Consider the following 12,284-nt stretch of genomic DNA (forward strand, 5'->3'; position numbering starts at 1 on the left):
TCATTTCTATCCCATTCTCTTCCACTCTTTCTGTTTGTTTCTCTCTCTGCCTACTCATTGTAGAAACTCGACACAAAAGGCAAAAGACAAAAACAAGATATTTACTTGCATAAAACAATTTTTTTCTCCCTTTTTCTTCCTATCACATCAACTACATTAAAATTAACAAAATGTACTTGTGTCGAACAGTCCTCTTTTTACAAAAATGAGTTTTTAACACATACTCGGTGCAATAGTGCATATCTACATATATATACACAGTAAAGAGCTTGACGTAAGTGCAATTAAACGACCAAATTACTGAATTTTTTTAAATCACAATCTTAAAGAATTGTTTTATTAGACCTTTTGATTTTTTTTTTACCATCAAAGCAAGTAAAACTTATTGATAAAATCAATTAGACTATATAATGTAACAAAATTTAATGCATGTCTTTATTAAGTGCCTCAATATTAATATTTCATACGGCTGTGATGAATAATTGTATTTCAATAGACGGAATGCAAAATGCATGATTGTCCTTGTATTGAGGCACTTCACAAAGATGTATGCTTTAGATTTGGTTACATTAGGAAAAGTGGCACTGGTGTCGTGGAATACCGTAAGTAAAATATTCTTTTGACAGGGAAAATTATGTTTGGACATTTGGCAAGAATCCAGAGCAGGTTGCATAAAAAGCTCTGAATGGGGCTGATCCATAATATCCATATTTCACAAGTTTTAATCAATTCTTTAAAAAAAAACTTTCTTACAAGTTTCTGCATAGTGAATCCACTTCCTAAATCACAATTTCATGAAACAAAACACTGACTGACACACAATGCTCTAATATATCTAGGGTTGACTTGGTTTGATTGCTTTCTCAACACATGTATACCCATGTTATGTACTTTAAGTTGTAATGCATAACAGAGTGCCTAAGCTGTAAGGTCTTTGACTGCATAGTCTATCACACTCTATTAGCCCTGTGTGGTAATGTATCTTAAAGGGCAATCCAACCCTTGTAGTAAGTTCATTTGAATGAAAGCAGAAAAATTAGAGAAACAGAATGGCAAAAATTTGAAATAAAATTGGACCAATAATAAGTAAAGAATTTTTGGAATATGAGATCACTACAGCTATGCAAATTTCAAATTGACAGTTTTGTCAGTGGATTGTGACAGATAACTTTCATGTTTGTCGTTAACAAAAATATCACTAATTTCTGTTTTTCTCCCAAGTGCCTTCACCCTTGATGCACTACTCAAAATATATTATGGAGAGTAAATGTCTATCATGAGAGGTCCCCCAAGATGCATGTAATTCTGTGTTGAAATGTTAAGTAGAAATTATCTATCAGACATTTATACAGCATTTCTATAGAGGCAAACAATGGACAGTTTGAAACCGGTGTTTTAGATGCATCAATGTGTAGACTAACTTTGTCGATCTTAATATATCTCACACAAGCAAAAACGTAATGTTCATCATAGCACCACAGCAACTTAAAGGTTTCCAGCAAAATATGGAAATACATGTAAAGCACATCAAATCTAAATTATGCACATCGGGTACACGAGTGAGCATAAGCAGGCAACCCAATTTTAAAAGCAATAATAAATACAGTCTAATGGTAGAGCAGTCAGTGGTGCAAAATCGCTAAGTTGGTACAAAAATACAAAACAAATCACAAAGTGTAAACCACAGGTATAACAATTATATACAAGCCACATCTACAGTATTAAAAATGACAACAACAGAGGAACACTTTCTGAAATTATGTACAAAACATCCAAATTCTATACATGAACAAAGTATCAAAAGAATAAATATATATCTCTCTATATTCTTGTATTATTTAATCATTTACAATTTCCTGTAACCCAGCAGAATCAGTCTTCATAACTCAAACCTACATTCCTATGTTCCTGAAACATATCAAATCAAATCAGGCATTGATGCCGTCAAATCAAATCAGGCAATGACACCATCAAATCAAATCAAATCAAGCCCCGATGCCATCAAATCAAATCAGGCATTGATACCATCAAATCAAATCAGGCACCGATGCCATCAAATCAAGTCAGGCATTGATACCATCAAATCAAATCAGGCACCTATGCCATCAAATCAAATCAGGCATTGATACCATCAAATCAAATCACTGCTGCTGCTGATGAGGTCTTGAACAGCACCGGTATCTGCCTTTGCTGGGCTTTCATAGGATGCCACGATCATAAACTTCAAAATTAGTGTGCAGGTTTATTTCAGATGTACTAATATGTGCTCATTAAAACAATTCTTTCCACATTACTAAAAATGTTCAACCAGACACGTAAGAAGCAGACCTTGATTTCAAATCGTAAGAAAGAAAGATTACAGTTTTGGCTTTTGGGCAAAAAATACCCGCAATGAAGCTATGGCATTGCTACAATAGCATCCAATGTATTTGATATATGCTGTAATCCTTTTTCAGTTATTTATACAAGCGCTATACATGTAGATTGCAAAGCATAAATGAAGCTCAAAGAGAAAGTGCATTGTGCCATGGCTACCATCTCAGGAACATAGAAATATGAAAAAGAAAAACCACTTCTCGTAGAATCAACTCCTCAAAACCATTAGCACACATTCCTATGCTATAATAATCCCTTGAACTATTTCTTTCAATTCTGAAATACACCCAAATAACATAAGCAATTATGGTTAATAAGTGCATTGCTACAATCAACGACACTTCTAGCTTTTGATCTTTGAAGAGCTGTTCACAATCAAATGCAAACCAGTTAACCATTTCTTGAAATGAATAATAGTAGTGCAGGCCTGTAGGGATACAAAGCCTGACAGAGAGGACTGAGATGTTTTTACATTGAAAAGTGGTAGTTGGGTCGAGTAGCTTGATTACTATTTTTTCTGTTAATCCACTTTGGAATGAATACTAGTATACGATGAGAAAAGAAGCCCAAGCCTGGTTAACACTTTGCCGCAGTCCATCAAGTAAAGATACTTCTATCACTGCTGCTCTAGAATACTTCCATCCCTCTGCATAAACAAAAACAAACAATGGGGGAGAAAAACAAAAAACAGTTAATAAATAACATTCATTTCATTCTTTTCTAGTTTCAATTTGTTACTCATGGCTTGAGTTTGGTCAGACTCCATTTCGAGTTTCAACAGACCGCTGACACATACATCTTGGGCACAGTTGTCACTGGCTTATAATATGTCAGTTACATGTAGACATATGTGATAATTAGATCAAAACAAGATTTAAAACAGACCTATCCACAAGATCTGAATTACCAGACTGTTCTATAACCTATGAAATAGGTTATGAGCTGCATGACTTTGTACAATCACTGGAAAACTACATTTCCATGATAACTTTTGATCAGGGTTAACTAATTTTTAATTGCATTTCCGTTTAACGGTAAGGAAATAATATGTTACTTTGGGCAGTCAAAGGGCAAATTATACTGTAGCAGCAAAAAGGGCACGAGAGGGGAACTGTAGTTTGTGAGGAGGGTTCATGTTGAAATGCCCTGGAATCTAATGACTGCATTGAAGTATGTATTTTTTCATATTTCTAATGGGTCCATGGATTAAATGCCCGTTATCTCTTAGTAATATCCACTCAACAATTCCCACTCATTCTGAGCACTGAGCAGAAGTAATAATCCAGTGAAACAAAGTACATATTAAAAAAGATGGCTCAAGAGAGTCGAGAGAAGTTGTTTTTGTAAACAAGTGGTCTTTAATTACAGGTTTCATTAAATACAGTGAAGCCTGCTTCAGTGACCATCTGGCTCTGAAGACCACAATGTTTGTTTCCTGTGAATAGTGTTGTATCAAAGGAACCTGTCCTTAAAGACCACCTGCCTATATAACCACATTTCTTGTCCCCCTTGAGTGGTCTTTATATACAGGTTTCACCGTACACATTTTAATGTGCTTTTACTGACTGGTCTTTCAATACAGGCATTTGCTAATACAGACTCGACTGTACTTGGCTCATCTCCTCCATCCTCCCTCATTTACGGGTCACACTCATCCTCATGTTTATCAAATTAGTTCTTGTGCTGACCCAACCCACATGACACAGACAGGATGTCCTTCATTAACACACAGGGTACAGGCCATAGCATTGCTGGCTAATAATAGGTTAACTGGGTCAGGTAAGAACTATGCTGGGTTCGCTGTACTACATGAGTGAAGTAAATTCAGGCCATACCCTATTCAGAGCTGCCAACCTCCAGAACAGAAAATCAGTAATCACAAGGCTCAAAATCAGTAATTTGGGGTATAAATCAGTAATTTCTTATGCGGCGCTATGAATCTAAAAAAACGACACGCCAACACTGCGCGGACGCATGATTATCTGAAATTTTTGGTGATTTTACTCACACAAAGATGTTAAGTATTGAATTTCAGGTCATCACAACACAGTTTATCATGAAAAATGGCTCCTATTCACAGCACTCGCTACGATAAATCATATTTAATTCATTAAAAAAAAAAAAAAAAAAAAAAAAAAAATCCGTAATTTGAGACAACATTCCGTAATGGTCGTTAATTTCCGTACCAATTACGGAAAATCCGTACTAGTTGGCAGCTCTGCCTATTTCTGAATTCACTGGACGGTTTCTATTTAAAATCGAAAGAACAATGGGGGTCCATGTTTCATTAAATGAAACATGATTGATAACAACCGACACAATTCTTTAAAAAATGTGTGTACAGCAATTCTCAAGCAATGATTTCATCAGTTTATATTTGTTTAAATCCTGTTACATGTTACTGATGGCTCGGTCAGTGAAACAGGGCCTATACTGTACTACAAGCTGTGAACAATCTGTTTGTTTGTATGTTTCATTTGTTTTTGTTTACCTTCCACAGTAAAGAGGTTCTCCCTCTGCATAGTAATCTAGATCCTGCTGGCTCTCTCCATCCGATTCCATCATCAGATCATCATCGTCCACATTCAAGGACAGGTCATGGCCCAGGCCAGAATCGTGGCAAAGGTCCCTCCTTCAGTGAAGAAAAGTAGAGAGAGAGAGAGAGAGAGAGAGAGGGGGGGGGGGGAGGGGGGAATATATGACAAACAGTATTAGAGTACTAGAAAACAGGAAGATTAACATGTTACCAACAGCTACTCACAAAACACCACTCCAAAATCCATCCCTAAAATCTGAATTCACCTTGCAAGTTTATTTCTTCTTCATTTGGAATAAGGGACAAAAAGATTGATGTATTTCACACAACTTTTAAAAATATTTCTCTTCATATACTGCCACACATCACAAATAGTTTGGAAGAAGTTACTTTGGCCAATCACACAAATCCAAAGAAATCAACATGACAGTAGAAGATCATGGCTAAATGCAGCATGTTATTACATATGTGACGTGATGTCATGTACAGAAATGGAGTAGCTTTTGAGACTTGGGGGTAGTTTTAATGTCTGCCACCACTTAAGGTACACCAAATTTCCTTTATTTCATTGGCAAATTGTTTTAAAAGGGGAAAGCAGAAGAAACTTTATTTTACAAATAATATCAATAAGTATGTTAACTGGGAATTATTCATTTGGTTACTTAGAACACCGTTAACAAATTCTAAATTTGTCATGATTTCAGCATGATAGTTTAGTTAAATACCTTGTGGCTCGGCAGGTGAAAAAGAGAATCCTTTTCAGTTTCTTGTTGTAGAAGAAGTAGTTGAATGACCACAAGACTCCCTCTTCTCCAAAGGGTCTGAGGACAGATCTGGACTGTAGCTGTTGAAATCAATAGAAAAATAAAATGGACATGAAAATATACGTCTTATGTTAAATTCTTCAAAATATTCTTCAACTAAAATACTTTAACATATCTTTTCCCCTTGAATCTTGACCACACACTAATAAAAACTATTGAGCTTGGCATGTAGATACAGCATCTCACAATAAATGAGCCCATAAATAACTGTTTCAGAGTTATTGCTAATCAATTAATCATAAAATTATGAAATATGTAGAATACAAGGAGGGAAATTCAAATGTCTATTTTGGCCAATTTATCGATTTTCAACACTGCACTGAAACTGATGGTTGAAATTTCAACAGTTTACAAGTACATGCAGGCTGATAACTCATAAAGTTCATTAATATATGGAAATGTATGCAAACAAACACAAGTGGGGCTGGATTCTACTACCCTGCCCTTTTAAAGTAAACTTGGAAGGTTTTGTACCTGTAGATCTCACATTCTGTAGCATTGATTTCATCATTGATGGCAGCCCAGAGCTTAGGCCTGATCTGAGTAGTGTACAGCTCCCCGCCTGCAGAGAACAGATTGCCATCGACTGCATTCACAGTCCAGTCCAAGCTTGGCTCTCGACTAAACTCGTCACTCTTGGCATCACTATTGATGAAAAGACAATGTCATTTATAGATGTATGAAGTCAGATAGATTCTCCTTTCACATACATGTATCATTTAATTGTAAGCTACAATCAAATTCTGAAGGGGAATATCTCATGCTTCATAAAACCTATTTAGTACACAAAGAGAGACTTTAAAATTCAATCTGCTTCTATGCTTTTCAGACTCGGTTTTCCTGGCCCTGTAAAGTGGCGGATCCAGGAATGTAGGGGGGCAGAGTCCCTGGTTGCTTTTTTCCAAGGTTAAATACTATCGGTGGGGCTATTAAGACCTCCATATCCCATAATCCCAACGTTAAGACAAGTATGGGGCTAAGGGAATTTTGCCAGTGGAAGGGCAGCAAAGGCTACTTTATTGCCTATATTTATAAAGAAAAGAAATTGTTAAACATTGTTCCTGAACACAAATAACATGTACCTACTGTAAGTATTCATTATTCATTGATTTTAATCTTTCAATATTAAGCAATTCTCACAAATTTCTTTCGGGAGCATTTACCTAAAATCGTAATCAGGGTGAAATGCGGCATTGAGCGTCGAGATGAGGTAGAAGATCATTTTCCTGCTGCAAGTATGGCACAGGGGTCCACCAGCTTCATCCCCGCTGCTGCGACTGACAATGTTTGGATGCTGGACCGTCAGTGCGCTCTGTGGAGGTGACAGGGCCTGTAACTCGCTTGGAGAATGACCGTTCTCCTGGCTCAATAGCTTGAAGAGACGTTTGTCCTGACCGGCCATCTTGCAGGAGTAGCTTTCCACCCTGAAGTAAAATTACCAAAGTTCAGTGAATGTATGATCATTACATACTGTAGATGTTTAGAACTTTAGATGACCTTTTATAAGATAAAACTTGCAGTTACTCTATAAAAAAAAAATCTCCAATTTAAGATGTAACAAAGATTTTTTTACAAAAATTGTACAAAAGCAATCCAGGGAAACCTATTTGATTTTCTTTAAAGGGAATCAGTCTTTTCACGGAATAATCGAAGGCTCAACACTAATGTATACCAGTTAGGCCTACATTAATCAGTGAAAAGAAATTCAGAAGAGTATTAAAACAAACTAACAAAGAGCAAACTCAGCAAAGTGCTTCATCAAAACAAAGGCGAAATAATGCTCTTATTACCTGTACAGGGTAGTTTTACAAAATGCACACAATTTTTTTGCTTGCTTCCTTAGGAAAAGGTTCCACAAACATTATACAGTGCATCCCAGATAAAACAAAACCGAGAATTATCGATGTTTTATCATTAATCACAATTATAATTGATAAATGACACATACATTTGGAAAGCTTAGATCCTCTTCTTTCATTTGATGCAACTCATAATAATGCATATTTCACGCATGAGGATTAAAATAAATTTGAAGAGAGGAAAACAAAAAGTCATTTGGCGGACGATATCTGAATTCCTAAGAGAAAATCATATTTCTAGAAAGTTGAGTATCTGCCCTTTCATATGACACCTCAATCACACACACCCACCTCGACACAAAACCACAACAAACAGAAGTATTGATGCAAAGGAATTCAATCGATCGATGAACAGGCTCTGTCCTACCAACATCGATGGATTTAAGTATAAAGTAAAGTAAAGTAAAGTAAGTAATTAAAAAATAAATGTTTAAACATTTCTTTGCTCCTGGGACATTGTATGAAGGGGTGACCAAAGTTCGCGGATATTTTTCTTTTCTTGCATATTTCAAAAAATCCAGATCAACATATATCATGTTCCATACGTCATAAGATTCGTAATTTATCATATAATCAGATTATATAACATTCCAAGGCTTTATTTACTTCAAATCAATGATAAGACGAGAATATCGGAAGCCTTACCACTACCGACGTCCGTCAAAAAGTGTGACCTAAGTTCGCGCATGATATTTACTGCCCTCTTGTGATGGGCTTTATATATGTAAACATTCCAAAAAGTTACGTATAGTTTCAATCAGAAGCCGAACTTTATATTGAAACTTTGAAAAATATAATAATTTCTCTCTATCATTGAAATATTGCCCGATAAAAATACCCTTGTTAAATTTTGCAAATAAAAGACAATATTTTTCAATGTTTATGTGTTAATGTCAATGTAGTCCCTATCTGCATGTCATTTGTTTGTTTGAAAAAATTATCATGTGTCTCCATTTTATATGTCAGCCATACACGAGTTCTCGCTCTTTTCTCTCTTTGTCTCTCCTCTTTCCCCTTTTAAATTTGTATTCTTACGAACCATAGATTCATTGAAATTCACAAACACAGATACGGTGGAAGCAGGCGCGCAGGTTCCGTTTTTCGCGTAAGAAATTGGAATTTTATCATTATTTTTCGGAGTCGATCCCTCTAATAAACTGATTTTCATGTAAAAAAAAAACACAATTTGTCATGATAAAAAGCGTGAAAAAGCTAGCTTATTCACATTTTTATGCCGCATTTTGACCTTTGGAGTTGTCGACGGTGCTCAAAGATTTCGTTGTCTCAGTCCCACACAGGCATCGCGTATCGTTCTCCTGTTATAAGCGCTTTTAGTGTTAGTACGCGAACTTTGGTCACGCGCGAACTTTGGTCACACCACCATACATGGTACATTGTCCAGTCAAGAAGCAACCTCTTGCCCCTCTGCCTCCCTGACTTGTATAGACCCTATAATGAGAATTATTATTAAAGAGTATGAGTACAAGAAGATAGACCTGGAAACTCGACTGCTGTCTCAGCATTCTTCCAGTATTAGCGGTAAAGGTAAAGGTAAAGTAAACATACTTTCCAAGGATTCTGCATTCTCCCATTTCCATGGCAAGAGCTTCACTGATGGCTTCCAATTTGGGATTCTCAAGTAGCTTCATCTTGGCTTCAATTCAGTTTCAACTTTCAAGTGAGCTGAGGAGCGACTGAGCAAGGTGATTTCACTGCGTCAAGAGATTTTGTTTGCACTTTCTCACTGCACTACACAGCCTGTTCTTAGACTTGGCACCGACTCTTGTTGATGTTGATGTAGACTGTAGAAATTGGAGTCCACGTCACGCGTCATGAACGATACCCGGTTCAGAACAAGTTGTTGATCCAGCTTAAATTGTATAACTCCCAAATGTGATATTACTTGATTTAAATTGAATGCTCTTAGCAGAAGTAAATGTTGGTGAAGCACACTATTAGACGCTTAAATAGTACTGCTTTACAATTTGTTAAAACTTTTCTCTTACTTCACTGAACACTTTTGCTCAACCAAATAAGTTCTGTGCTGCTGAGCTGAGCTGAGCTGTGTTGTGTTGACTGAGGCTGCAGTGCAGTGACAGTGTAAACCCGGCTCTAGCTAATTCACAATTTCAAGCTAAACTCGGTAAACAGAGATTTGAACTAATGTTAAATTTACAGTGCTTTTCACAGTGATGACTCGGTATTTGATGACTCAGTCTAAAAACAACAGCACTTTGAGCGTTCGATAATGATTTCCAATCGCCTTCACCACAACAAGCCATTGGAATTGGATTACGGAAGGAAACAAACGGTACTCTGTACTTTGACCCGCTAAAACGACGTCGACGATCCCACAACAGAAGAACCATCAAAATCCCGATTTCAGGCTTTCAGCTCAACGAATGACGCTCAAAAGGACTCAGTTATATACTTCAGGATATAAGTATTCAATGAATGATATATGAAATTCGATTCGGACGCAAAATCTTGGAAAAATAGAACGTTTCCAAAGGTGAAGTCTCCTGTTTTATTCCAGTTTGAATCCCAATCAACTTCCTTTATTATTAATGCGCAGCTGATAAGCAGCCGTATAGTACAATGATGACGGACTTGTCAATTATTACCTAAATCGTAAAGAGGTATCCTTCCCATGATTCAGTAGAAAGTAAAATAGTATTGTTGCAATTTGTTTTTTCCATTAAATTTAAGATCAATTTATATCCTAGAACCGCTTATGATCTAAATAAAAAAAGATTTTTCAATGATGTGTATTTTTGATAATTTATATAAAACATATCATATAATTTACATATCTAAAAAGGAATTGTGGGTATTTAGTTTGTATAATACTTACGGAGGTAAAGTACAATGACGTCAGGGGAAAGGAAAGGAAAGGTGTCCACCGCTGCCGATGATCCCATCGGAATGTTATTTACAGGATCACTTTAGTCTTGATGGACGAAAATACACCACAGGCGGGTTTGGAGGGGGTGGGGGAGGGGAAGGGGAGAGAGAAGTAGTAAAAGGCGCGGATCCAGGTGGGGGGGGGGGGCGAGCGGGCCTCAGAGCCCCCCCCCCCCCCCCGGCAAAAAAGAAATAGAGAGAGAGAGAGAGAGAGAGAAGGAAAAGAAAGAAAAGGGAAAGAGGAGAGAAAGGGAAAGAAAATTAAGAGAGGAAGAAAAATGAGGGGGGGGGGGAGGAGATCGGGGGAGGGGGGGAAAAGGAGATCGGGGGGGGGGGCTGAAGTGCCTTTCCTCCTAGGCTGTTGCCTCCCTGTCCCCCCCCCCCCCCCCTCCCCCCCCGCCCCCGGTCAAAACAATAAGAGAGAAGGAAGGAAAGGGAAAGAAAAAAGGAGAAGAGGAGATACTGCAGGGAAGGAAAAAAGAGAAAGAAGAAATTAAGGAAAACAAGGGGAATATCAGTTGCAATTTTCCTGCCAACAAGTTGTGGAATGGAGGGGGGAAAGCCCTTGCCTCCCCCCCCCCCCCCCCCCCCCGCCTCGCTATAAAAAAAGAGAGAAGGAAGGGAAAGGGAAAAGAGGAGAGCTAAAAGGGAACAAAAAGAGGAAGAAGAAAAGAAGGGGAGATCAGTTGCGGTTAATCCCGCCAACATCGTGTGGTTCGGGGGGCCGAAAGGCCCTTGCCTCCCCTGCCCCCCCCCCCCCCAGCAAACCTTAAAAAAAGGAGGGAAAGAAGGGAAGGGAAAGGGGAAGAGGAAAGAAGAGAAAGGGAAAAGAAGAGAAAGAAGAAAGGTAGGGGAATTGGGAAATCAGTTGCGATTTTTCCCGCCAACAAGGTGTAGATCGGGGGGGGGGGGCACTGGAGTACTGTAGGGGGGGGGGGGGCTTGGGGGAAATAAAATTCAAACGTGGTTTATTTCTACTTCCATTACGGTGATTTAAAAAAGTTGCTGAACTCTTGACATAATTTTTCGAGAATTGTCCTCACTTTTTAGTAAATCAACGTATAATTCTTTATGCGTTTGTTGCAAGATGACAAATTCCTAACTTTACGGTCAGGCAAGAAATTATGCTCATTGAGATGCCCACATGTCAGGGCCCGCGTAACCGGCGGGGGTTGGGAGCCTCGAGCTCCCTCCTCCCCCCCCCCCACACTTTTTTTGGAAAAGTTTATGAAAGAGAAATAGAAAGAAAGAGAGCAAGAAAAAAAGAATAGTGAACTGCCAGGGTCACAAATAATAAAGTATTAAAATATGCTCATCTGACCGTGATTAAACGCCTAAAACCCCTGGATTTCAGAGCCCTATACTGAGGCGGGCCCTTAGATGCTCATCTGACTGTAATTAAATGCCTAAAACCCTTGAAATTCCGGGGGCTCCGCCCCTGAACCCCACGCCAAAAATACTGTAAATACTGTATCGGGCCCCTGAATGCTTATCTGACCGTTATAAAATGACTCAAATCCCTGAGTTTCATGGGGCTCAGCCCCCTTGACCCCACGCCAATTAGTAACCTGTCAGTGTTATGAATAAGGTATCAAAAATATGCTCATCTGACCTTAATTAAAATGCCCATATACCCCCTGAGCTTCCAGGGGGCTCCACCCCTCGACCCCTGCCGGGGCTTTGCTCCTAGACCCCACGTCAAGTTATGCTACGCTCATTAACCTTATCGCAAATACTTTAGCCTCCCCACCCACTTTGAAAAACGTTCAGCGGGGCCTGCATGTA

The 12,284-nt window shown here is 38.2% G+C and overlaps 1 protein-coding gene across 1 annotated transcript; it reads right to left on the reverse strand.

Moving 5' to 3' along the window:
* Positions 1-100: 100 nt before the first annotated feature.
* On the reverse strand, positions 101-10,188 carry LOC583876 (repressor of RNA polymerase III transcription MAF1 homolog). The gene is given in 7 exon segments (XM_783768.4): positions 101-3,022; positions 4,868-5,008; positions 5,638-5,734; positions 5,737-5,756; positions 6,211-6,381; positions 6,900-7,160; positions 9,162-10,188. Coding segments are annotated over 7 exon segments (792 nt in total). The 5' UTR covers positions 9,245-10,188; the 3' UTR covers positions 101-3,003.
* Positions 10,189-12,284: the final 2,096 nt, after the last annotated feature.

Source organism: Strongylocentrotus purpuratus, unplaced genomic scaffold, assembly GCF_000002235.5.
Source record: "Strongylocentrotus purpuratus isolate Spur 01 unplaced genomic scaffold, Spur_5.0 spur5_contig_834, whole genome shotgun sequence".
In the NCBI taxonomy this organism is placed as follows: domain Eukaryota; kingdom Metazoa; phylum Echinodermata; class Echinoidea; order Camarodonta; family Strongylocentrotidae; genus Strongylocentrotus; species Strongylocentrotus purpuratus.